Here is a 26337-nt window from a genome sequence, read left to right as displayed (position 1 = left end):
CGAATTTTAAAACTGGATCTAACAGAAATAACACGTAAGCTTTTATAAGTTTTTTTTTCACACTTTTATTGTTACCTAGAGGCAGAGGCCAAAATACAAACAGCAGCTCATTAAATACAAATCTCTCTTACAAAGTTTATATTTTACATATCAAATTTAAAAAAAAAAATTAGAATGAAGACTATAACCTCTGATTATTATCTTTTACTGTACATCAGAGATCATCTGATTATATTGCTTGAAAAAAGCAATACATCTTTATTTACAACAGAAGGCTTTATTTCAATGTCCTCAGTAAGTATACACCAATGAATTACACAAACTAACTACTTGTACTATTAATTTACAAAAAAAATGTAACAAGCTGCTGCTCAACTTGAAGTGCCAGTATAAAGGTACAGAGTTAAGAACCTGCTCAAATGTGTTTTCAGTCATTTGCCAGAAACCATATCAAAACTGAATAGTTAAACAACATCTTATGTGTATATCAACTGCATCTTATATTTTATTTTTCCTTATTCAAAAATCAATTTTGGAATGGAATATGGATCAAGAATCTACATATTCAGCTTTTCATACTATTAAAATTTCCTTTCTTAGTTCCTTTACCTTATCCAACCATCTCATCCTCAGTCTACCTCTTGAGCTTGATCTCAATCTGAAACATCAATTCTAATATTCTTTCTCCAGCCACTCTTTTCATAAAACCAAACACCTTACTTTTATTATTGTTATTATCATTATTTTTTATTATTACATATAATAGTTAGCCAATCCCCACATAGAATAAATGTTTTATTTGATTCATTAATCCTCACTACTGTTCAGCAAAGTAAAACAGTAATGTCTCTCTCTATCTACTATACACTACATTTATCTTCCTTAGCTTACATTATTAACATTAATGTTAAAAATTACTGCACGTGTATTAATAGTTTTATATTCTTAATATTTTACATTATGATCAAAACTGGACTTGCACATCTGTTAACATTTTTGTGTGTAACTTTTAATGTTGTTCATCTCATACAAGAGTTTGGATAAAGCTTAACAGAACTCTAAAACGGTAAAACAATTCAAGGTAATTATTACCCTGGAAATAAAAAATTATTCGAACTGATGATATAGAATCGTGTCAATACATTTAAGATTCTCAACATTTTGAGAGATCTGACCTCACCTGAAATCATGCTTTGCTAATATAATTTGGGTCCTTATTGCAATATTATGAAAAACCATTATCTCTAATCATAACTACAGTAGTCCCCCCCCCCCCCCTATTAACCGACTTAGTCGGAACCAACACACAGTGGAGTAATTGACATCCACAGCTGGCCAAAATTACTTAACTACAATAATCTAACCTTTTTCAATTGCTTTAAATTGTATTTTATCTACTTTAAACTATCATGATTTGATGATTCATATTTTAACATTTTTTTTGACAATTTTAAGTTAACAAGTTTTCTTTTTAGATAACATTACTGTTTTTGTTTGACTTATTGTGTACATTTCACAAAAACATATTTGTTTGATTATCAGTGTGGATAGACAAGAAAGTATTTCACGAAAAAAGGAATTTTACTTAATTATAAATAATTTTATTTCACTATGAACAAATTGTTCAATTTTTTAAATTAAATACTTAACATATATCATAAACACATTTATATATGCCTACATAAAATTAACTACAGTAAACAACATAAAAACAAGTATACAAAAATAATACATGTGTAAAACAATAACAAAAAGATTATAGACTAAATAATATGTGCTGCTTAAAAAGTTCAGAGCCTTATTCAGAATCCTTTGCATCAGCCTCACTCTCCTGTAGATCCTCTGAATATCTTCTGTAAATTCCTTCACCGTTCTCGTCCTTATCACCATTTACTGCTGTAATCTATCCCGAATGAACGAGGTTTGGTGCTCCTGCCAGTAGAAGTTCTACTGTTTCTTTGATGAACAGCTTTTCTTTTCTTCGGTATTTCTCTTGTGTAACTCAAAACGGAGTCTGAACTGAGAAATAGCCTATTTAAAACATCCCTGTTACACTTTTTCTTCAAAAACTTTCTTGAGAATTTTAATCTATATGCCAAAAGTTTTTGTTCTCGCTTTAACTGCTTCTTCTGATAGCAGACCGATCAGTAATATAGCAATTTTAATTACAGTTGATCTGTTAATCAAAATTTTACGTAGGGTTGAGGTCATGGAATGCCATCCATACAGTTCAACATATAATTTTGCTGCAGCTGAAGCAAAAACTTGAAACTTCTCAGGGTCTACTTGGTGGCCGCTTGAGACTGCCTCCAGAATAATTTTGCAGTGTTTTATTAGACATGCAACTACTCCTGTTATACAAGCAGCGGTTTTTTGGTCAGAAAAAACTACTTTGACATGTTACCAAAGCTCTGCTTTGGGATATGTCTGCCAGAAGACCTATTTCCTCTTTGAAACTCTCTTGTATCTTCTTTTCTGTTTAACATTTTCTTTTCTTCTTGAGTTTTAGCCTGCCACTTTTTGGTAGGTATTATATTTGCAAGCTTGTTTTCTATAAACGTGCAACTTTTCTTCTCTCTTCCTAGTAGAGCATTCTTTCATGAATTCGTACAATGATATTCTAGTAATTTCATGCTCAATTTAAAAAAAATCTAAAAATGAAATTAAACGCAATAAACTTATCTTAAACAAGAGAAATTAGAATACAAGTTGCATCAGTAACGACTTCAAATTGTTAATAATTACTCAAATTATAAAAAAAAAAAACTAAGAACAATTAATAAAATAAATGAATGAAAAGAGCTGTCTGATGTCCTGACACACGACAGGGCAGTCAACTGAGGAAAATTTTTTTTTCTAATTTGAGAGAAAATATTTGGTTTTTAAATGCTCACATAATCAACCATTATTGTCCCTCCCTCCTTGTCAGCAACACAAACAAACACTCCTTGAAGTACTTACGTAATATTTCACTCCCCTTGACTCGAAAAATGTTAAGCATGATTTTCATCACAAATTTTGTACTAGTTGTTTTTTTATTCAGTATTAAACTTAGCATTAATTTTTAATCTCCCCAAATAAGGGCGGTATCTACTCCAGATACACAACTTGCAACTTTTTTTTTCAATCATCTAGAATGCGTTTGTTACAAACATACTGAAGTCAATCCTTTCAGATTGAACTACTTTCTACATAGAACACTCAATTTGCTGTACTATACAATGACTATACTATGCAAGTACAAAATTCATTGCAGTTTTATAAAATATAGCAATCTTCCAGCTCAGTTTTTACAAAATGGCAGCTGTATGTGGAAAATCTTTTTTCTGAAATAAGTTACAAATAAGACAAGGATCTTTTCAACACAAACATCATCCATGGGATAACAAGCTCTGACAAGTTTTCTAAAATCTTTCTGAAATTAAAAGTATGTTTAAAAAGCTGTCTAATTTCTTACTTAGTTTAAATTTAAAAATTATTCTAAAACTAATTATTAGAAATAAATGTGCATACCTTTTAATCCCTCAATGCAAAATTTTAAGTCAATCGCTCCACATAAATTATCAAAAATAATAACTCAACATGAAACACAAAACAATAAAAAATAACTAGCTGCTCACTTCAATGGTTTGTCATGACTGAATTAAAAATCACATAGTATTAACCAAAGATGAATCATTATCGATCTGAAACTGCGACTTCATGATGCAACAGGCATCTTAGCTACTGGAATATGTCAGTTTTGCCAATGTATTGGCAAGTTTAATTTTTTTACTTTTGGCCAACTATTTCATACAAATACTCCACTGTGCGACAAGTAGTTGGTTAAGTGAAGAAGTCAGTTAAACCAAAGAATTTTTTTTATAAATAAAAGATACTGTAGGTGGTATTTTTTGTACAGTACTAATCAATATTTAAATTTTTGTACTAATACTGTAACATATTTTTTAATGAAATATCAGATATAGTTTTGTATATAATTAACCCTATTAAAACTAAAATAATTGCATAGGTAAATTACGATGTAGGATGTACAGTACTTGTATTTATTTTGTTTCTTTGTAGTACAGTATAGTATAAATTTTATTTCAAACATTGCTCTATTACACTTTAATTTTCAATTATGTACTATATACCATATTACATATACACTACACTACATTAAAACAACAAAAAACAAGGACTGATTAAAAAATTTAGACTGATACTGAACTATAACAATAAATTTAAATGATTCAATCTATTACTTTTGTTTTAAATAATTTGTAATTTTTGTTTGTTTGGTCGCTGCAACGCTTTGCTTTGACACATAGCCTCTCCATTTTTTCATTTGTAGAACATTGTAATGCGTGCCGTTAAGTTGTTGTTCAATGTAACACATAGCCATGTCAAAAACCTTTTTTGCTTCCATACGCTGTATTTTGGTATCGTCTTTGGCTACATTGCATTTTTCTTCTCCACCTTCCTCATTGGCTTGATTTTTTCTTGTTATAACTTCAACAATACCATAATCATTCATAATTTCATTTTCTAATAGCTCGTCACTGCATACCCATTCATTCACGTCATACATTTCTAATAACGCCATGCTTTCTGTTTTTAGCTATCTCAAATCATTTAAAAACTCTGCGTTTCCAATATCTTCTGGATATGGATTTTGCGTTTCATCCGCATCGCTACTGTTACACAAATTTCTGGTAGATAATGCTTCCAGCACTTATTTATTGTCACAGATGATATTTCATTCTGAGCCTTGACTATGTTGTAAATTATGTCTCTAACTGTAATTTTTCTAATTAAATTAGGCAAAGTTAAACTTATATTAATGTCTTCTTTTTCTTCTAGAATTAAAGATAAAAATTTCTTCTGGTACCGCCTATTTAATAATTCTACATCTAGCTGAGGAAATGTACGAGTCAGACACTGTGTCATACAATAGTGAATAAAGTCTACATGTGTACCATATTTTACATTTCATAAAAATTTTCTTTTGCGTGCAGGCTTAATTATTATTGAACGTAACTAATACAGTACTGTACTATATAGGACCTAATTACATTAAATCATACAAATTAAATTACAATAAATATGTTGAAAAATTATTTTATAAAAACTTAGAGGATCACTTAACCCGAAGAGTCGGTTAACAGTAATTGTAGGGGGTTTGGCAGTTAACCCAGAGAGTAGGTTAAACGGGGTACGAATTACAGGGGGACTACTGTATTATACTTTTATTAATTTAACTATTACAGATCTACTTGATGATACAATTCACTAAAAAATGTTTACAAAGGTCCTCAAATTTTTTACTAATGCATTTCTGAAAATATAGCATATAAAATATCTGGAAATCAAATACTTTTATTAAAATTAACAAAATCTGTTGCGGGTAGACAATTGTAGTAGTCAATTATACTCTCATACACTCACACACATTCACTTACCATAATATTACAAATACAGCAGAATTACTAGCGATAATTATAAGGCTAGCAAATCAAAAAAAAGAATAACTCACCCGAATTGTTTGTAATACAGACTTTCTCCTTTCACGTAGTTTTAAATCGGCCGGATGATACAACCTAACAGAACTAATCTGATTAATAGCTGTATGAGATACGCAAACAATTTCTACTTCACCGTTTTCTTCAACAGGGCAAGGACGTGGTGGTCCATCCTGCTGACTTTCTTTCAAATTTAATAAAACATCAATATCAACACCCCCTTTATTAGTTGCTGGGTTCTTACCGCCTGCTCCACCATGCTGCTTTTTAAAATTAATTACAATACCCCAGTCGTACTCGTCGTTACCGGTCTTTACCTGAAAAATAAATCGACAAAATATCATTCCAGGAGAATAAATTAATTCACATCAAATTAGACACTACTAGGAAAAACCGATCATAATTCCTGTAAGCTAATGTAAAGAGGGATAAGTCAGCAAATTTTACTATCAAGATGAAGTTACAAAAATGTTTCTCATTTGGTAAGTTCCATGCATCATCTCCTCTGTAATTATAAATAAATAAACTCTTGTCGTGTTCTTCTTACTCTTACAAAGTAAGTTGTTACATTATGTTGGCTTTGACCAGCCAACATATTATTTATTTATTTATAACATTTAATAATACATTATTTATAACATATTTATATTAATAACATATTATTAGTAATTATTGAATAGTTCAGTATTAATTAGCACATCATGTCATAATATCATATACACTCATTAATTCACATATTAAACTAACAATGTATATAATATTAAAGTAATATAAACAGGTATCAATAATAAGACATAATAAAATGTGAATTTCAGTAGAAAATGAACAGCGACTTTATTTAATATATATTATTGAACAGGCTAAGTATACATGTATGGAATAGTGAAACCTAACTTAGGTATTGAACTGAGGCAGATATTGTTCTGCATCATTATCCAAAATTTATCTGTTTAAAGGGTATTTATATTTAATTTCATGTGCAATAAGGGTAGGATAATTTTTAGTGACAGGCACATCAGTCACTAATTTGGCTTTCTGTGATTCTTCTGTTGATAGCAAACAACAGATACTCCAGATAGTCCAACAGGGAAAGTTCCGTTACACGAATTGCTACATTCTAGCTAACAGAGAACACACCTGCCACAGCTTATGCAAGGGTGTAACCATCATGATATTTATGACTATCTAAGGAGAAATGAAGAATAAGGAAAGTACAAGATAGAAAATGAAGGCAATCAACCCGCAGATGAACCGTTGACATGGATATTTCCCTTCGCACAGAACAAGCCAATAGCATAAAATTATAATTTAATTTTGAGGTTATAATTATGTACATAAAGTACAGGTTATATAAACTCTAATGAAAACAAGGTTTGAGAAGAAATAATAAAATTGGCAAAAATAAAGAGAATATAAGCAGTAGCTTAAAAATCAAAATAAATGTTATTTTTATCTTACATTCTCTTCCGACCTCAAGAAATACATGTGAAATGTTTTCTGCTGACCGGTCATTTCCGGGTATTATAAAGTGATAGTAGATGGCCTCACATTATATGATGAATCACCGGTATTAAACAGGTCTATATTTTTGTTAATATATAAAACAATGCTTGACATAAAAGCTGCCTCATTGTTAAGGCGTTAAATTCCCAAAATAGGTCAGCTGTAGGATAAAGTCTTGGCCTATTTAAGGCTGCTTTTATTAAGTGTTTTTGAAGCACATATACACTTTATTAAAGTCCAAGTTTATTGCCCCACCCCATGAACATATACCATACAGCAATATTGATGAGGTTCAATAAACCAAGCTTTGGCACCCTAAAGACCTTCTTCAACTGATCTTATAACCTCATCCCATGAGGAGGTTGTGAAAATCATAGTCCAATCAAATTACACTTACAGAAAAAAAGAATTGTTACCTGGACTTTTATAAGTGGAAATGGTAAAGGGGCTTATAATAAATGTAAAAAAAATAAATGAGTGAGCGGAAGTGTAAGATGGTTGATTTGGAAGGTTAAAAGGGGTGGAAAATGGGATTATTGCAATTTTTGGCAAAAGCTGACGTCAAAAAAAATATCCAATACAAAAGTTGTAGATTATGCAAAAATCTATAACGTCTGTAGAGGTCACTTTTTAACATAACCTCAACATTTCCAAAAAAATGGGAAAAGTCGTGTTTTTCATTTTTTATTTTTTATTTCCGCAAAAATAGATTAATTTTGACAAAACTTGGTGAAAGTACACCTTTCTGTGACTTAATAACCACAAATTTTGTTAGATAAAAAAAAATATCAAGAAGTTTCGGAGATATTCATTTTTTCCAGTCTCAAACACTTTTTCAAAAAAAAAAAAAATTGTATTTATAAAAATAATCGTACAGAGTTTTACCGGTGCTCATTTTTTTGACATATACTACTTTTTGGTAAAGTAAAAATAATCTATAATCATAATTCAAAAACATGCTTAAAAATGCAAAAAAAAAATGACTTGCAACAATGAACTTTTCAGTAATTGTTGATAATTTGTTTAAATTTTTTTAAAAATTCAAAAACCAATTACACCATTCAATTATACCAAAAAAAAAAAATACAAAAGAAACTGTGTTTCATTGTTTAACCTGGAACTTTATTTTTGTACAGTATTGCTTATAAATATCTAAGTCGAATAATTTTGTGTACTGAAGGATCTAAAAAAGAGATGAGTGGGTGTGCAGCTCCGTTCCCACTATCACTTTTTATAGAAAACGGCTTCAGAAAAAACATTAAATTACAACTGTTTCATCAGTTCACTAGCACTGAAGCTTTACCAACTAATGAAAATGCAGTACATGTTATCGATTTCTATTACACAAAGTTGTTTGGGAAAAAAAATTTTACTGCTGAAGTGATCACCAGAAATTATTATTTCTTTTGTATGTAATCATTCACTACGCAGACAATAGCTGTATAGTATTTGATGGTTATCCGGACAATGAGGCTGATAATGAACTCAACTGCATCTTCAACAAAAACAGTTGAACACTTCAGGCAAAAAAATTCTTTGAATGTTCCTTTTTATAATACTGAACCACACACAAAAATAACATTTTTACAAGAGTAATTTTTTCAAATGATAAAAATGAGAATGAATTAATAAAAGAGTTGTCAAAAACATTTAGATTTAAAGGATATATAATTAAACAACAAAGATGCAGATTCATTAATTATTAATACAGCAAAAGAAATCACCAAAAAAAAAAAGATTATAAATGCAGCAACAGGAGTCGCCAAATATAAAAAACTGCCATTGTTGGTGAAGATCTTTTGATCCTATTAAATCAATTAAATTCAACTAATGCAACAATTTACTTTCTTTGCCAGGTGCAGGCAATGTAAGAGACTCAATGTATTCGTCAAATAGTTTTAAGCATGAAGATTATCGTTATATTGTTGCTTTTTACACTGTTTTACTGGCTGTGACACAACATCTGCTTTTGCAGGGAAAGGAAAAAAACAACATTGAATTCACTGATTAAAATCCCGAGTTGACAGAACTGATAAAGTCTTTTTATTAGACTAATGCAGAGCCAAAAGTCATTGCGCGAAAAGGTTATAAATCAATTTCATGTATTTACAAATGCACAAATTATAAATTATCTCTGGATGATTTGCGATTTCAACAATATAAAGTATTAAGTTTACTTTTAAATTAGAAAAATTACCATCAACTGTTGGACCAGCTACACAACATTCCTATAGAGCATACTTTCAGCTTCAAGTGTGGCTTGGAAACAAAATAACTGCAACTAAGTGAGGCTGGAAAGAAGTAATTGCGAATAATTTCAAAATACTCATGCCTCGTTTTACAGAAGTCTCAGTCATGCCTGAAGGTTTATTAAAAACAATCTCTTGCAGCTGTGAACCAAAATCAAACCAGTTGCGAAGGTAATAGATGCGGGTATCAAAAACATGGACTGATATGTACAGATTTATGTACAAAATATCATGGTTTGGACAATTGTTCCAATATTGACAAATTTTTTGGAAGATTTCAGTGAATCACAAAGACATTTCACATGAAATTAATCAGCCAAGTCTTTGCTTGGAACCCGGAAAATCAATTGCCTGAGGAATTTAGTGATATCGAAGAAACGTTTGAGGATCAGGAAGAAACCTTCAGGTCTAATAAAGGATCAGACGATGAAGATCAAGTTAAAAAGTTGCCAACCAAGATTGGCCTAGTATTATTTAATTGTAAATTTTTTTTTTTTCTTCAGTCATTTGACTGGTTTGATGCAGCTCTCCAAGATTTCCTATCTAGTGCTAGTAGTTTCATTTCAGTATACCCTCTACATCCTACATCCCTAACAATTTGTTTTACATATTCCAAACGTGGCCTGCCTACACAATTTTTCCCTTCTACCTGTCCTTCCAATATTAAAGCGACTATTCCAGGATGCCTTAGTATGTGGCCTATAAGTCTATCTCTTCTTTTAACTATATTTTTCCAAATGCTTCTTTCTTCATCTATTTGCCGCAATACCTCTTCGTTTGTCACTTTATCCACCCATCTGATTTCTAACATTCTCCTATAGCACCACATTTCAAAAGCTTCTAATCTTTTCTTCTCAGATACTCCGATCGTCCAAGTTTCACTTCCATATAAAGCGACATTCCGAACATACACTTTCAAAAATCTTTTCCTAACATTTAAATTAATTTTTGTGTAAACAAATTATATTTCTTACTGAAGGCTCGTTTAGCTTGTGCTATTCGGCATTTATATCGCTCCTGCTTCGTCCATCTTTAGTAATTCTATCTGCCAAATAACAAAATTCTTCTACCTCCATAATCTTTTCTCCTCCTATTTTCACATTCAGCGGTCTTTGTTATTTCAGCGGTCATCTTTGTTATTTCTACTACATTTCATTACTTTTGTTTTGTTCTTGTTTATTTTCACGCGGTAGTATTTGCGTAGGACTTCATCTATGCCGTTCATTGTTTCTTCTAAATCCTTTTTACTCTCGGCTAGAATTACTATATCATCAGCAAATCGTAGCATCTTTATCTTTTCACCTTGTACTGTTACTCCGAATCTAAACTGTTCTTTAACATCATTAACTGCTAGTTCCATGTAAAGATTAAAAAGTAACGGAGATAGGGAACATCCTTGTCAGTCCCCCTTTCTTATTACGGCTTCTTTATTATGTTCTTCAATTGTTACTGTTGCTGTTTGGTTCCTGTACATGTTAGCAATTGTTCTTCTATCTCTGTATTTGAACCCTAATTTTTTTAAAATTCTGAACATTTTATTCAAGTCGACGTTATCGAATGCCTTTTCTAGGTCTACGCCAAGTATGTTGGTTTGTTTTTCTTTAATCTTTCTTCTACTATTAATCTGAGGCTTAAAATTGCTTCCCTTGTCCCTATACTTTTCCTGAAACCAAATTGGTCTCCTCCTAACACTTCCTCCACTCTCCTCACAATTCTTCTGTATAGAATTCTAGTTAAGATTTTTGATGCATGACTAGTTAAACTAATTGTTCTGTATCTATCAATCGCTTCCTCACCTACACTGCGCAGTAATTCTACAGGTATTCCGTCTATTCCAGGAGCCTTTCTGCCATTTAAATCTTTTAATGCTCTCTTAAATTCAGATCTCAGTATTGTTTCTCCCATTTCATCCTCCTCAACTTCCTCTTCTTCCTCTATAACACCATTTTCTAATTCATTTCCTTCGTATAACTCTTCAATATATTCCACCCATCTATCGACTTTACCTTTCGTATTATATATTGGTGTACCATCTTTGTTTAACACATTATTAGATTTTAATTTATGTACCCCAAAATTTTCCTTAACTTTCCTGTATGCTCCATCTATTTTACCAATGTTCATTTCTCTTTCCACTTCTGAACACTTTTCTTTAATCCACTCTTCTTTCGCCAGTTTGCACTTCCTGTTTATAGCATTTCTTAATTGCCGATAGTTCCTTTTACTTTCTTCATCACTATCATTCTTATATTTTCTACGTTCATCCATCAGCTGCAATATATCATCTGAAACCCAAGGTTTTCTACCAGTTCTCTTTATTCCGCCTAAGTTTGCTTCTGCTGATTTAAGAATTTACTTTTTAACATTCTCCCATTCTTCTTCTACATTTTCTACCTTATCTTTTTTACTCAGACCTCTTGCGATGTCCTCTTCAAAAATCTTCTTTACCTCCTCTTCCTAAAGCTTCTCTAAATTCCACAGATTCATCTGACACCTTTTCTTCAGGTTTTTAAACCCCAATCTACATTTCATTATCACCAAATTATGGTCGCTATCAATGTCTGCTCCAGGGTAAGTTTTGCAGTCAACGAGTTGATTTCTAAATCTTTGCTTAACCATGATATAATCTATCTGATACCTTGCAGTATCGCCTGGCTTTTTCCATGTGTATATTTTTCTATTATGATTCTTAAATCATAATTGGGTGTTGGTAATTACTAAATTATACTTCGTGCAAAACTCTATAAGCCTGTCCCCTCTTTCATTCCTTTTGCCCAGCCCGTATTCACCCACTATATTTCCTTCCTTGCCTTTTCCAATGCTTGCATTCCAATCTCCAACTATTATTAAATTTTCATCTCCTTTTACGTGTTCAATTGCTTCATCAATCTCTTCGTATACACACTCTACCTCATCATCATCATGGCCGCTTGTAGGCATATAGGCGTTAACAATCATTGTCGGTTTAGGTTTTGATTTTATCCTTATTACAATGATTCTATCGCTATGCGTCTTGAAATACTCCACTCTCCTCCGTATCTTCTTGTTCATCACGAAACCTACTCCTGCCTGCCCATTATTTGACGCTGAGTTTACTCTAAAATCACCTAAAATAATTGTAAATATCAATTGTAAAAATTGTGAAAAATTAAATTTATATAATTTAATTAAAGAATTGCTTATACATCTATGAATTCAACAAATTTTTTTAAAAAATAGTACACTAATCGATTCTACAACAATCAAATTAAAAAAATTATTTTAATTTATGTATCTGAAGTTTCATTGTTTGAACTGAATGTTTATAGCAATACTGCACAAAAATAAAGTTTTAGGTCAAACAATGAAACACAGTTTCTTTTGTATTTTTTCCATAATTGAATGGTGTAATCAGTTTTTAATTTTTTTAAATTTAAACAAATTATCAACAATTACTTCAAGAATTCATTTTTTCTTTTTTTTTGCATTTTTAAGCTTGTTTTTGAATTGTTATTATAGATATTTTTTATTTTACCAAAAAGTAGTAATGTAAAAAAAAGCACTACCAGAACTCTGTACGATGATTTTTCTAAGGAGAATTTAAAAAAAAAAGTGTTTCAGACCAGAAAAAATTAATATCTCAAAAATGTTTTTTATTTTTTTATCTAAAAAAAATTGTGGTTATTTAAGACACAGGTATACTTTCACCAAGTTTTGTCAAAATTATTTTTGCGGAAATGAAAATCCCCCTTCAAGTCTCCATTGCCCCCGCTCAGGATTTTTTTTTTTTTTATCTTCACTAAGCCCCTTTACCATTTCCACTTATAAAAGTGCAGGTAATAATTTTTTCCCCCTCTAAATGAGTTATTTCGATCGGTCGGTCAGTGTCATCAGCAAGATATTATATCACAGTTTCTTACTTTTAGTTTTAGAAAGTTATTTACGTACAGTAAGAATAAAATAGGGGATAAGACTGATCCCTGTAGTAGGCCATATTCAGTCAACTGCTGAATGCTAGTATTTTTGTCAGCGTAAGTATTTTCAATCTTTTTTTTGTTGTAACTTGTAAATAATTTATGAAGTAAGCCACATATTCCAAAACTATTTCATTTTTATAGCAGTTTTAAATGTGGGATGGTGTCAAAGTGTCAAAGCTTTCACCATACCTAAAAAACTTACTATAGTTGTTTTATATTCTTCAAGTTATTTAAGGTAATTTATTGGTAAATCCATAGCTAAGGTAATTTATTGCATATTGGGTGCCTTTCTTTGGTTGAAGTCCATACCTCATATCGGTATGACTTTATGTTGTTTATGAATTATGTTGTGTTATTTAAATATTTCATCACTTGTGATTTGACAATTTTTCCCATAACTTTAGACAAATTGTTTGTTTAACAAGCAATCTTGTATTCGAACGGAATACATAGATCTCCTGACTTGAAGAGTGGGATAATATTGGCGATTTTAAATTTATTTGGAAAACACACAACGGCAAAACTATTATTTATTAATTCTTCAATGGCCTTAGCTAAATATGGAGAGATTTTTTTAAGTGTGTTTTTATAACCATCGATACTTACTAGGAGCTGAATTATTTTTGAGAAGAATAAATTATATTAATAAGTTTGCTTTCATTTGTTGAAAACAGAAAAAAAGAATCATGAGTTGCCATATCCACATCTGGTTGATGATTGTTATGCATAACAGACATATTTGCTTCCTAAAATTCCTTTAGTTTCCTTTAGCTTGTAAAATGTTACTTTTATAAGTCATGTTTTAAATTTGCCTAATAATTTCTGTATTTTTTATCTTTAGATTTTAAATCGGCATTGAACAATTGTTTGAGAGTTTTGTATAATTTATAAACGGTTTCTTTATTTATACGGTTTCTTATAGATGTGACTAAGCCGACAATTATCCACTTTTTTAAAGGTCTATCTACATCTGTGTTATCTGTTTTTTACGCATTACATTTTTTATGTGATCAGTCAGTTTATTAAAAAAGAAAAGGATTTAGCATATCATCAATATTTGCATGACCCAACAACATTCTCCCACTTTTCTACTTTAAGATTTTGCATTAACACATCATCATACTCTACTTCTTCATTAAACGACTGCTCTTTAATACTGTTATTTACCTTATTTTCCATTCTGAGATGAAGGGCAGTGTAAAAATGATCAGAAATCTTAGTTTTCAGAATTGATCCGATAATATTTTTGAATAAAAATTCGTATTCTAAAGGAATATATAGTCTATACAAAATTTGGTATTTCTTGTACCCTTGTGAGTTAATTTATATATGAATTGAAGCCATTTGATAATAGTGTACAGATATATTAATAAACTTCATTATGTTTCAGTTTAAATGGATGTTCATATCCCCAATTAAGAAAGTGTTATCGCTGTTAAAACCGTTAAGGAATGTATCCACAACTGCAGATGGTGATCTATAAACGGCAATGAGATTAATCTTTGTGGAATCATGTTGATTCTCAATAATCCAAATTAATGAATTTGCTTCAGGCAATTCAAAATTAATTTTTTTAACCTTTAGTTTCCATTGAAAAACACAAATACCATTACATCTGTTATAGATACCAGGCTCATCATATACTAAAATTGGAATGATACAGAGAAGATTAGCATGGCCCCTGCGCAAGGATGACACGCAAAATCGTGAAGCGTTCCACATTTTTACTTAACGCAGTTCCTGACGGGCCATAGAGGGTTTAGGTCCTACCTGGACCATTCCGATGAATGTCCTCTCTGCCACGAGGAGGAAAGGCGGAGAAAGGACGGAGACGAACTGGAAGGCTGTCGCTGACTATACCACGACAGTCCTGTGAGACCTAATTACCTGGGAGAGACCCGCATAAGAGCTAGGCGTCAGAGGACATGTAGGCGGGCAGGCCCTCGGCTAAGGGCCTATGGGGCCCTCTGGGCGCATGGGGGGTCGCCTTGGCACGATGAAGCTACGGGCACTTCACAAAGGTGTTGGATGGCAGCCTGGGTGGCTTGGTATTTTAGGTAGGTACTGTATCTGTGAAATGAGTAACAGCTGTGTGGAGCTTCTGTGGGTTGTGCTTCTAGTGTGACATACTCTGTATTTTTGTTTTATCTTCTAGTACTTACATAATGTTTAGTTTTATATGTTTATTACATTGTTTACATTGTTTGTTGTATATGGTTAGCTGTATTTGTACATGTATTATGTAAAATTTGTATTGTGTTTTGTACTGACTATTTAATGATCACATGTAAGAATCTACATTGTGTTTTTAACTTAAGATCTGTACTTGTAGTATGATATGACTTATGACTATGTGTGTGGGAGATCTCCCCCTACCCGATGGAATGCGTTATTAGCTATGCCAGGGAGGGTGGATAGCCAGGGGTGAAGGTTTAGTTGGTAGTGTGTAGGTATACACATGCTCTTTCTACAACCTAGCAGGACCGGTTAGCGACCCCGACACTGCTTTGGAGTCTGTAAAATGGATAATTAAATTAGTCATGATCAGTTACCCAAGTTACTGTTAAAATTCTTACATCATACCTAATATTGCAGTTTTGAAGTATACATACAAATTCATCAAAATTTATATTTAAGCAACATACATTCCCTTGCAATATATATGTAAGAATTTTTCCAATATTATTAGAATAATTTTACGGAATAAAACTAAAGATATATCGACCTCAATTATATCATAGATTTCATTATAAAAATTGTTTATAATTATCATAATAATAAAAGTAAAGAGAATGAAAGAAAGAAAGGAAAACAAAATAAAATAATCTAGTATATTCAATCAAGAAATAACTGTGCAGATGTCTCCATCATGTTCATGAAGCACTTATCATTACAATAGTAAAAATAAAAATATTGTATTAATAATAACAAAGATTAAAACTGTTACACTGTTACTACTATCACTATATATTCCATGTTATAATTTTAAATAATTGTAATAAAGAATTAGCTAACCTAGTGGCTCACATAAGAAGTAAATAAGTTATTACTGAAAATAGCCAGTCAACAACAATCACTAATGCTAAAAGTACAAAAAAATACTGTACACACAATAAACTAACCAATATAAACCTGGAGATCTTTTTTAAATATTCTTCTCACAGAAGCTGATGCTGACTGTCTAATTAAGATCTTCCTGTCTCGCACTTATACGAATGTTTATTCTTCACCTTGAGATCCCTCGCTGATCTTATTACAAGACAGTTTTGTAATAAGGACATAAATGTTCGTTAATATCCTTCAGTGCTAGGCTGATTTCTGTTGGATTTTAACTCATTTTTCTTCTTCACAGCCAAGATCTATGTATTTTTAACTTTTCTAGAGACAAAGTTGACAATAATAGAACTCTAATTCTTAGCATTTGGCACCCTGTGCAAAGCAGATACTTCTTCATGTTTCAACTCTATTTGAATGGCATGAGCAACAGATTCCAAAAAGCTGCACAAGTCCTGTCTCCCTTAGTCTCTGGAATGCCAGATATTTTGATATTATTTATTCTAGTTTGTTGCTATTATGCTCATTTGTTACATAAATGTAAATCATGTTACAATTGTGACATGTCTAGAGTTAATGTTGTATTTTTTAATCCAATTTATTACAATTTTTTGCGACTTCATTATTTTCAATGGATAAATATTTTACTTGCATTTTTGTTTCTTCAGAGGTTTTGTTCACTATTTCGATTTGGTCAGAGATCTTTGGGTTTCCTGTTGAATAAAGTAGTTCATCACGCAAATTGGAAAGCAAAACCAAAATATTATTAAAACCTGAATCCCGATTACTGAATTGACCTTCAGATACAATAACACAGCCATCACTCTTCCACACCGATTTAGTTTTGGCATTCTTCCTTTTGAATTCTTCCATAGTTTCAAGTCTGGTACGTGAAGCACGGTTCAAATTCTTGCATTCACTGTTCTTAATAGCTTAATTTTTGTTGGGAAATACCATTTTAAACATAAGGTGTTAAATATAACTCACAACATATATCACTGATGAAGATATTCAATGACAATTACAAAATAAGTAACAATAAACTTTTTGTAGTATGGATATTTGTAGTTAAAAGAACACAAGTACCAACAGGAAAGGCACATAGTAGAACGAGCAAATGAAAGACATGACCACCTCCATTGACTGCTTATCAGTGACTGATCAATTGCACTCAATGTAAAACTTATGATGATATTAAAAAAAATTTTAATAATTATGACCGTTGAGCTTTTAGCTAAAAGTCTTCCTCATGTGTCACAAGTTGAAAACGTTTTATTTGTTCTTGTGCTTTGGAGCCCAGCCACCAGTAAGGCAGCAAGTGATTTTGCTCATATATAGAAAATATTCTTTTATAAATCTGGTGACAATTTTTTTAATCTTTTTCAATTTTTTTCACAAAATTTCAAATCAGCAGATAACAAACAGGGATGAAACAGATTTTTCTTCAGAGATTAGTAAATACATCGAAACAAATAAACCGTTGAGTCTCCAGTTCTCAGTGGACTGTTTCTCCTAGGTATGATTTAATTGTCTTATTACTAACAACTGTTGAATAAGATATTTAATTAAATTTAATGTGTTCACATGAAATTACTGCTGATTTTAATAAACACTGAAATTATAAATAATTTTTCTCTCACTAATTTGTCAATTAGTTTTTTTTTTTTGTTAATTTATTAATTAATAAAAACAAGCTGCTGAATGAAAAAACTACATTTAAATCAACAATAAATAATGCAGACCATTTTAATTTTATAAAAAATATGAACCAGAATAAATGCAACAATTATTAAAATACTTACTTTAACTAAACGTCCAGGTTGTAGAAATGGTACTAAATACTCTGGCTTTGTTAAGTATGACTGAAACTGGGAACTAAGATTTTGTAACTGTTCTCTAATACTATAGTATGAAGCAAGTTGGGATTCCTTAGGTATTTTCATGCTAAATTCCTTTTCTTGAAATGTCTTCACACCTGAAAAATAAAGCAATTATTAAACAAATACAAAAAAGGATGTAATAAGATAATAATTAAGGACTGTTGACTTTTTGTTTATTTTACTTTCTGATTAAGATTCTGGACAGTTCTAGCTAAAAGATACATTGTAGAAGGTTGTGAGGAGGGAATCGGAACTAAAGCTGTTTTTTTTTTTTAAATATCTCAAAAACAATTAATTATTAGAAAAAAATAAAAGATAATGCAATGTTTAAAGCTTACAAAGGCTTTTCTTTGATTTGTTTTTTTTTTATTTTACCAAATAAAAAAATTTTTTTTATTTTAACAATAGAAAATTATTTAATTAAAATAATGACAATAATATAACAATAAACATACTGTTCAATCTATACTGGTGTAATGGTATTTTATATGAATTTGGTACTCAGTTTGCTGTATTACAGCTTACTTTTTACGGTAATAAAACATTAATTTAGATTCTGACAATAAAATAAGGAATATACCACAATAAAAATTTGTTTTGGAAAGAATAGACAAGTATGATCTTGAGATGAATGCATAATTGATAAAAATGTTGATGATTACATTGAGGATTATCAAATCAAACTGCAGAGGCTAATTTATAGAGGAAATTTATTTAAAAATTATAAGTTTTGCAAAGTAAAAGAAAAAGAATCAAAATCACCATGGTAGAGATAAACTACATATTTAAACAACTGATTTTCCTGCAAAAATTCAATGCATTATTACTTTTTAATATTTTTAATACAAAATAATCAATCATTTTTAAGAAAAAAAAGTTTTTCAAATATGTTCAAATTAATAACTTTTTTTCATCTTTTATGACCACATAGAATTAATTACTTTAGACAGTACATTATCCAAGTCTCTTCAAACTTCTGTTTGAGTCTTGTAATCCTCTCAGTACTTTTTCATACGTTCCAATCTCCATACCCTTTCTGGTGTTGAAAATATTCATGTTGTGAGTGTGAAGTGAGTGTCTTTGTCCTTGATTTTTTCATTTAACTTTATCTTGGGTCTTCCGGTGTAAGATCAATTTCCTTCAGATCCCCTCTTATTTCTGAGATCCATCTGAATCCAGTCTTGCTGTTTCTCAAGTCGAGATTGCACTGTACCAGCTGTTTCAAAAGTGTTAAATCTTCTCGTAGTTTATCTTTGATGTTTGCTGGTGGTCTTCCTGAATGTTTCCGGATCTCTACAAAAATCTGATCTTTTCCAACCACTTTATAATTCTTTATCTCACCCGATGCTCAGTAGACTTCTTTTATTGTGGGAGGATTGAAGTTTTCCAGTGATGTTATTGGGCTGCTGGTGTCATGATTTAGGAGTTCTGTCAGTTCTTCGCAATGTTAAGAATAATTACAATAATTTAAAAAAACTTTTGGAAAATATTTGAAAGATAATACGTAACAAAGTTTGTTTTAGGAGTGCAAAGATAAAAAGTAAAAAAATAATTTTTTTACGTGGTGATGGAGGAAGAGATTCTGAAGAATGAGAAGTCACACATGACATCCCAGGGAGGGTGATTGTGTGGCCACCCTTAACAAGGAGCTTATTAGATGGCTTATCGCCAGCTGTGTTTACTCCTGCCTGTACAGATAAAACTTTGGGGACAGAAAATTTAAAAGGGATCCCAATATTGGTTTCACTAGCTGCAATTAACAACTTTTTGTTCATCTTAGTCATCTCTGGAAAAGTGGCTGTAATCAACTTGATCAGATAACATACAAACAAGGTTTTTAGCTCATTGCAAGATCCACACAGCTGATTACCTGAATTTGTAAGAGCTTGTTTTGATGTAGCAGTGACAAAAGATTCATCTGGTTTAACCAGGTTCTGTGAGTTAAGTATCTTTTTACATTCTCTTCATGCAGCCGGAAAAGATAGCGTCTGCTTAGTACAGATTTTGAGAACTGCCTTTTCTTCTTTAAAAGTAGGGCAATCTCAGGAGCAAGCTGTATGTGAACCACTGCAGTTCACACATTTTTTATATTTTGGCAGTTAGTGACATTGTGTCCTTCCTTAGTACATCAAGCACAGATCAGTGTAGTTTTATTAAACAGGGTCAGAGGCAGTAATCTTCTCCTTTTATGTACATTGAATTCAGAAACAAAATCTGTACAAAAACATTTTTTCACTATTTTAAGTAATTATTACTCTTTGGTGTTAATAATAATTTCAAAAATTTTAAACATTGCTCTGCATCATAACAGAACAATAATTTTATACATATATAAATTAACTGCAGTCAATATTTACTTTTTATTACTATGTTATCTAGTAGTACTCGAAAGATTTTTTTTTTTTTTCAATTAGTTTTCAATTCGGTAAAATACACTTTTATGTTTACACTTAATTTTAGACTACTCCTCTTGCTAGTAAGTGTTTTAAATTGAAGATAGTTTAAAAAATATGAGATTCTTGCTAATACAGCCCATAACCTTAGAATATAGGTGGTTAATGCGTGCAAATAGAAATGCTAACATGTAAAAATCAAACATGAAAAAACATTTCTTACAGTGGTTAACTTTAATTATAGAATATTTTTACTAGTTTCCTTCCTTATCTAGTTTTTACCTTTATTGATTTCCAAAAATCAAAGTTTTACATAAGATCCATGACCCACAGTAACTCAGGTTAACAATACTCATTGAATTAAAACATTTTAATGTATTTTTAAAAATTATGATTTTCCTTAAAAACATACTTCTTTATCCTATTATTAAAGCCATTAAATTATAAAAAAAAGTTCAAACTTATTCCTTACTTAAAGATGAGAAATAAGTTTCACAGAATTTTTTTTACTTGACTCATGTAACCAAATTATTATTGAAAATGTATTTTGAAGATTTTTTTTCATATTTTGCCCGTAGTTTAGACACGGTACATCAAAGAAAGAAAATATAAGTATTATGAAACTAACTTCTCTAAAATCTGTTTCATGTATATTTTTCCTTATATCCTTACTTAAGCTAACGACAAAAAAACAGCACAAAAAATACTCAAAGGAATCAAAAAGTGCATAAAAATAAATACCATAATCGTTTTACTTTTTATTGTACAGATTAAAACTAAAAATTAAAGTGATGGGAATTAGTAATTTCAGAGATGATTTTATAATAATCATGGCTAAAATCAACAGTTTTTGAGTAATTGATAAAAAGCCATTTTAACACCTTATCCCAACAATCTCCAAAAGCACAGCCGATTCACTAGGGCATTTCACAATCTTAATAAGTGAGTAAAATTAAACAAAAAAAACCAAATATTATTAATTATTTCCTTAATCAGTAACTATTTTTATTAATAATACAACAAACCGACAAAGACAATACTTTGTTAAAATTAAACAAATGAATAAAATATTTTTAAAATTTACCAGCCTTTTTTTAAAGTACGTACAAAGAAATTAAAATACACGTAAATAATTAAAATAAATCAGTAGGTTTTCGTTTTTTTACAATTTTACTTACTATTAACTAATTCTGGAATGGTAGCCTGATTTTGAAACTGAAAGAAACTTCTTTCTAACATGTATTCAGGATTTATTTCTTCAACTCGCAATAAATTAAGAACCATATTGTAAGTAAGATGAAATGCAGAATTAATGGGATCAGCCTCCCCTTGAAGAATTTCTTTCCCAACAGAAGATGTCATCCTTTCATCTATCATTAAAATTACTATTCCTTTATCATCAAGGCCACGACGACCTGCTCTACCAGACATTTGTATATATTCTCCTGATGTTAACTAAGATTGAAAAATAAATAAATATATGTTACTTATTGATAAAATAGCACTAAACTTAATTATTCAGAAAAAAATTCATAGTTAATTTCAGATAACATTTCAAAAATAAGGAAAATTAAAAGTCTGTTTTAAATGTTTCACATGGCTTACCTACTAGGTAAAATACATTTCACCATACTTAAATCTAAAAACAAAACTCTTCAAAATATACACATCCTACTACAACAAAAATAGTTTGTATAATAATATAGCAAACTGTCAATGGTAGGAACAAAAAATCCACAGAGCAAAATTGACAAAAAACTTAACTATACTAGTTAGAAGTCATAATATTGAGGTTACATTTATTTCCAATTTCATTTTTAGTGTAGATCCAATTTACTGAAAGTTCCATTTTAAGTTTCCAAAAGTTCCAAGCATTTTAAGTTCCATCGATAGTGGGAAACACTGATTCCATGAATTGAGAAAAATCTTGACTAACACACTCGGTTAAATCCCAACACGAAATAATTTGTACTCAACAAGGGAACCATTGTAATACTTAAATTAATCAGTTATTTATACGTAAATATTTTATTAACCTTTTGACCAGTCAGTCGTGCAATACGCTCTACATACTCACATCATCTTCATGCTGGCTGGAAGCACACAGTAATCAGATAAATTTTTATCTTGACATTAAACAGTTCTGAACTTTATCCAGCAATAGTATTTTGTGCAGATTAAAAATTGAATTTCCAAATGGCTAATAAAATATTTAAAAAAAATTGTTTCATATACAACCAAAAAAATTCATTTTTTTATAATGTAAATTAAGTTACGTTTTTTGTATGCATGACAAATTCATAATACAATATATATATATATATATATATATATCTTTTGAATGATACTATGGTCACAGGTTTATCTTAATTTACGAATATAATTCTGAAGAGTTTTAAACATGTTAGAAAGTTAAAGAATTAATCAGCTTTTTTTTGATGCCGATGAAGTTCTATCAAATAAAAAACTTTTCTTTCTAATCTGAAGTTTTTGCAAATTTCTTAGCCTAAATACAACATCTGACAACTTAAATAATCATGAATTTACACAGAGTTTAAGAAACAAGGAAAAACAGACGGTAGTGAGAATACTAGACAAATATTTTTATTACTACCTTTTTAAAACTTAGGAAAAATTGTTTATTTCTCACATTACTTTATGATTAATTTTTTTCCAAGCCAGTTTGATTTTTCAAAAGGTTAATCAACCAGATATCTGCAGTATCTTTCTTATAAAGCCTTTTGAAGATCTGGATACAGACAAAATGATTGATGTATTTTGCGGTCAACAAAAGACTTTCAATAATCTTCGTCCTAATAATTTAATTAATAAAAACATTATTCAAATGGAATAAGTAAGCTTGCGCTTTAATGGATTCATTCATACAAGGCTGAAATGTAATGCAAACCATAGCAAAATGTTGTTTTGTGTGAAGAGTGCTGCTATCTTGAATTTTGTTCCCCTACTACTAACATTCCAAAACTCAGCGACTCATAACCTCCCATTTTATGTCAGCCACCACCATTACAGAGTCAAGTACACCTGTAATATTAATGTTCCTAAAACATGCAGCGATTGCATTTTTAACAACAGAAAAAATGTAGATGACGTGACATGCGGCTGATTATTGTCAAAAGCCATTTATGGGCATGAAACTGTTGATCAAACTACTGTAAATAGGTGGGCAATACAATTTCACACATCAGAAGCTAGTAAAGCAAATATTAAAAATGATCCTCACAACCGTCAACCAGATCTGTGACCAATAAGAAAAGAAAATGTGGATGAACAAATTCAAAATGACTGTTTCATCACCACCCAGATTTACATGTAAAAAGAACGAGTAGAACACCATGTACAAACAGGCTATCAAATGGACTACCACAACACTCATGCAAACTCATACAGAAACAGGTGCCACGCAAACTCATAGAAATGAACAAACAACATGAAATAAATATTGTTAACAGCTTCTGAAACATTATTATGATAAGGGGATGACTTCCTTTTCAATATTACGACAGGAGACGAAACTTGGATGCATCATTATGAGTCAGAAGAAAAACAGCAGAAAGGCATAAGAATATCAGCAACATGATTTGTCCCAATTAAAAAAGATTCTCTTGATACATTCTAGGATTCCAAACACATGTATGTGACAGACTACCAGGAAGCCAGGTCAACTGTAAATTCTGTACGATACACGTACATTAAAAAACCTTTGGAGGTGTATATGTTATATTATAATCCATGGAGCTGATAATTCTGTAAAACAATAAAGCTTGGCTCCACACATCACATGCAATTATCGAGACTCTCATGAAGTTGAATTTAAACCTATTCCACACCCACCATTTTAATTAGATTTCATGAAATTTTAAATTCTTTTCACAATTAAAGATGATATTAAGGGTATTAATTTTACCGTGGATGAAGAACTGAAAGACACAGAGAGATTACGAACCAAGGAAAGACTGCCAGAATTCTTTACTGATTGAGTGAAAAACTGGTACACAGTTGGGAGAAACATGAGGCTTTAAATAGCGACAACAAGGAGAAATAAGTGTATTTTTTTTTATCAAATAAAATGTACTTTCATGCTAAATTTGTTTATTTAAGCCTTATATTTGTGTGTTATGAGCAACTGAGCATTACATTTCAGCCAGTCCTTGTATTAAAAAACTTTAAAAAAACGTGCTGAAATTAATAAACATATTTAACAATGAATGCTCTAAATAATTAAAAACGCACATCCACTATCAACATTTTAGCCAAACAGATCCTTCAAATTCCCATACATTTTATTTATCAATAATATTAATGTTATTCTACTATTAAATAAAAAATTATAAATCTGCTTACCAACAAATATTTGTATAAATTTACATCCTAGCGCTTTCGGAAAATTATTTCCATCTTCAAGGACGTATCGTAACTAATTATACATATAATAATATTACTTCATATATTAAAAGAGTTAAATAAATAAAAAATAAAAATATTTGCATAAATATAACAATTGATCATCAATTATTAAAATCAGGTCATATGTAACACGTCTTGTCAATGTTATGTTTATTTTAAGGAAATTAGTTTGGCCAACATAAGAATTAATAATTATCATTTAAAACTTGCCTGAATAAAATATCACTTTCAAACTTTGTTTGCTCATTTATCAGTTAGTTGTTATTGGTTAAGTATATATGAAATTCTTCTAAAATATTTGTTTTACATATACTATTGGAGTAATCAAGGATATTAATAAAACTGTTAGCGTCAAATACTAAAAAACAAAAACAAAATAATTGTTAAGGTAATAATAATTAACTAAATTAAAAATAAACAATAACATAATATACAAAATAATAAAATTATTAAACGTATGTATTAAATACAACTACTTTAAATTTAATAATAAATATTATCAACAAGAAAAAGGCCTCACTATGTTTTCACCACTCTCAGCTACTTTAGCTGACATTTTCATGAACAAATTAGAAAAGAATAATTTCCATAATATATTTAAAAAAACACCAAATATTATTATATAAGAGATACTTCATGATATATTAATCATATATAATTAACAATTTAATGATGATAAAAATAAAATAATCAAAAAAATGAATTCTTTAGATAATAACATAGAATTTACCTTAAGTCGAGAAAACAACAATAGCATAAATTTGTTGGATATAGAAATAATAAAAATTACAACAATAATAAATTTGTTATCTATATATATCAAGAAATCTATTTATTAAACAGGGTATTATAATTCATCATGACTCTTTTCATGCTTTAAATTATATATAAAATAGCAACATTTAACACTTTAATATCTAGAGCAATAAAATATCTAAAACAACTAATGGATATAATGAAAATTTAATACATAAATTATATACTAAAATAAAAAATAAAATATACATAAAAGATAAAATAAAGCTAACAAATAATTATAATGAAATTAAATATGTTAAAATCGAATATAATATAAATTATAAAAAATTCAATAAAATACTTAAATCATTTGGATTAAAAACTGCTTACATAACTAATAACATAATAAACTACATAAATAATAGAGACCTTCAAAAACAGTAAGAAAATTAATAAACAATTTAATTAATATCCTTGATTACTCCAATAATATATAAAAAAAAGCAAATATTTTAGGAAGATTTCATATACACTAAAATAACAACAAACTGATAAACAAGCAAACAAAGTTTGAAAATGATATTTTATTCAGGCCAGATTTAAATGATAATTATTAATACTTATGTTGGTCAAAC

The 26337-nt window shown here is 30.0% G+C and overlaps 1 protein-coding gene and 1 non-coding gene across 2 annotated transcripts in view; one reads left to right on the top strand and one right to left on the bottom strand.

The window, feature by feature from the left end:
- Mtr4 (exosome RNA helicase Mtr4) overlaps positions 1–26337 on the bottom strand; it is a 60931-nt gene that overhangs the window by 2447 nt on the left and 32147 nt on the right. The window contains exons 9-11 of the mRNA XM_075359364.1: positions 21718–21994; positions 18069–18241; positions 5519–5821 (exon numbers count right to left, since the gene is read on the bottom strand). Of these exons, the coding sequence (XP_075215479.1) occupies positions 5519–5821; positions 18069–18241; positions 21718–21994 (753 nt within the window). The remainder of the gene's footprint in view (positions 1–5518; positions 5822–18068; positions 18242–21717; positions 21995–26337) is intronic.
- Positions 14836–14938, top strand: LOC142322540 (U6 spliceosomal RNA). The gene has a single exon (XR_012755928.1). It is a non-coding gene; the product is annotated as a U6 spliceosomal RNA (small nuclear RNA).

This window comes from Lycorma delicatula, chromosome 3, assembly GCF_047948215.1.
Source record: "Lycorma delicatula isolate Av1 chromosome 3, ASM4794821v1, whole genome shotgun sequence".
NCBI classification, from domain to species: domain Eukaryota; kingdom Metazoa; phylum Arthropoda; class Insecta; order Hemiptera; family Fulgoridae; genus Lycorma; species Lycorma delicatula.
Note: the sequence above shows the minus strand (reverse complement) of the source record. Positions and strands in the feature narration are given on the sequence as shown.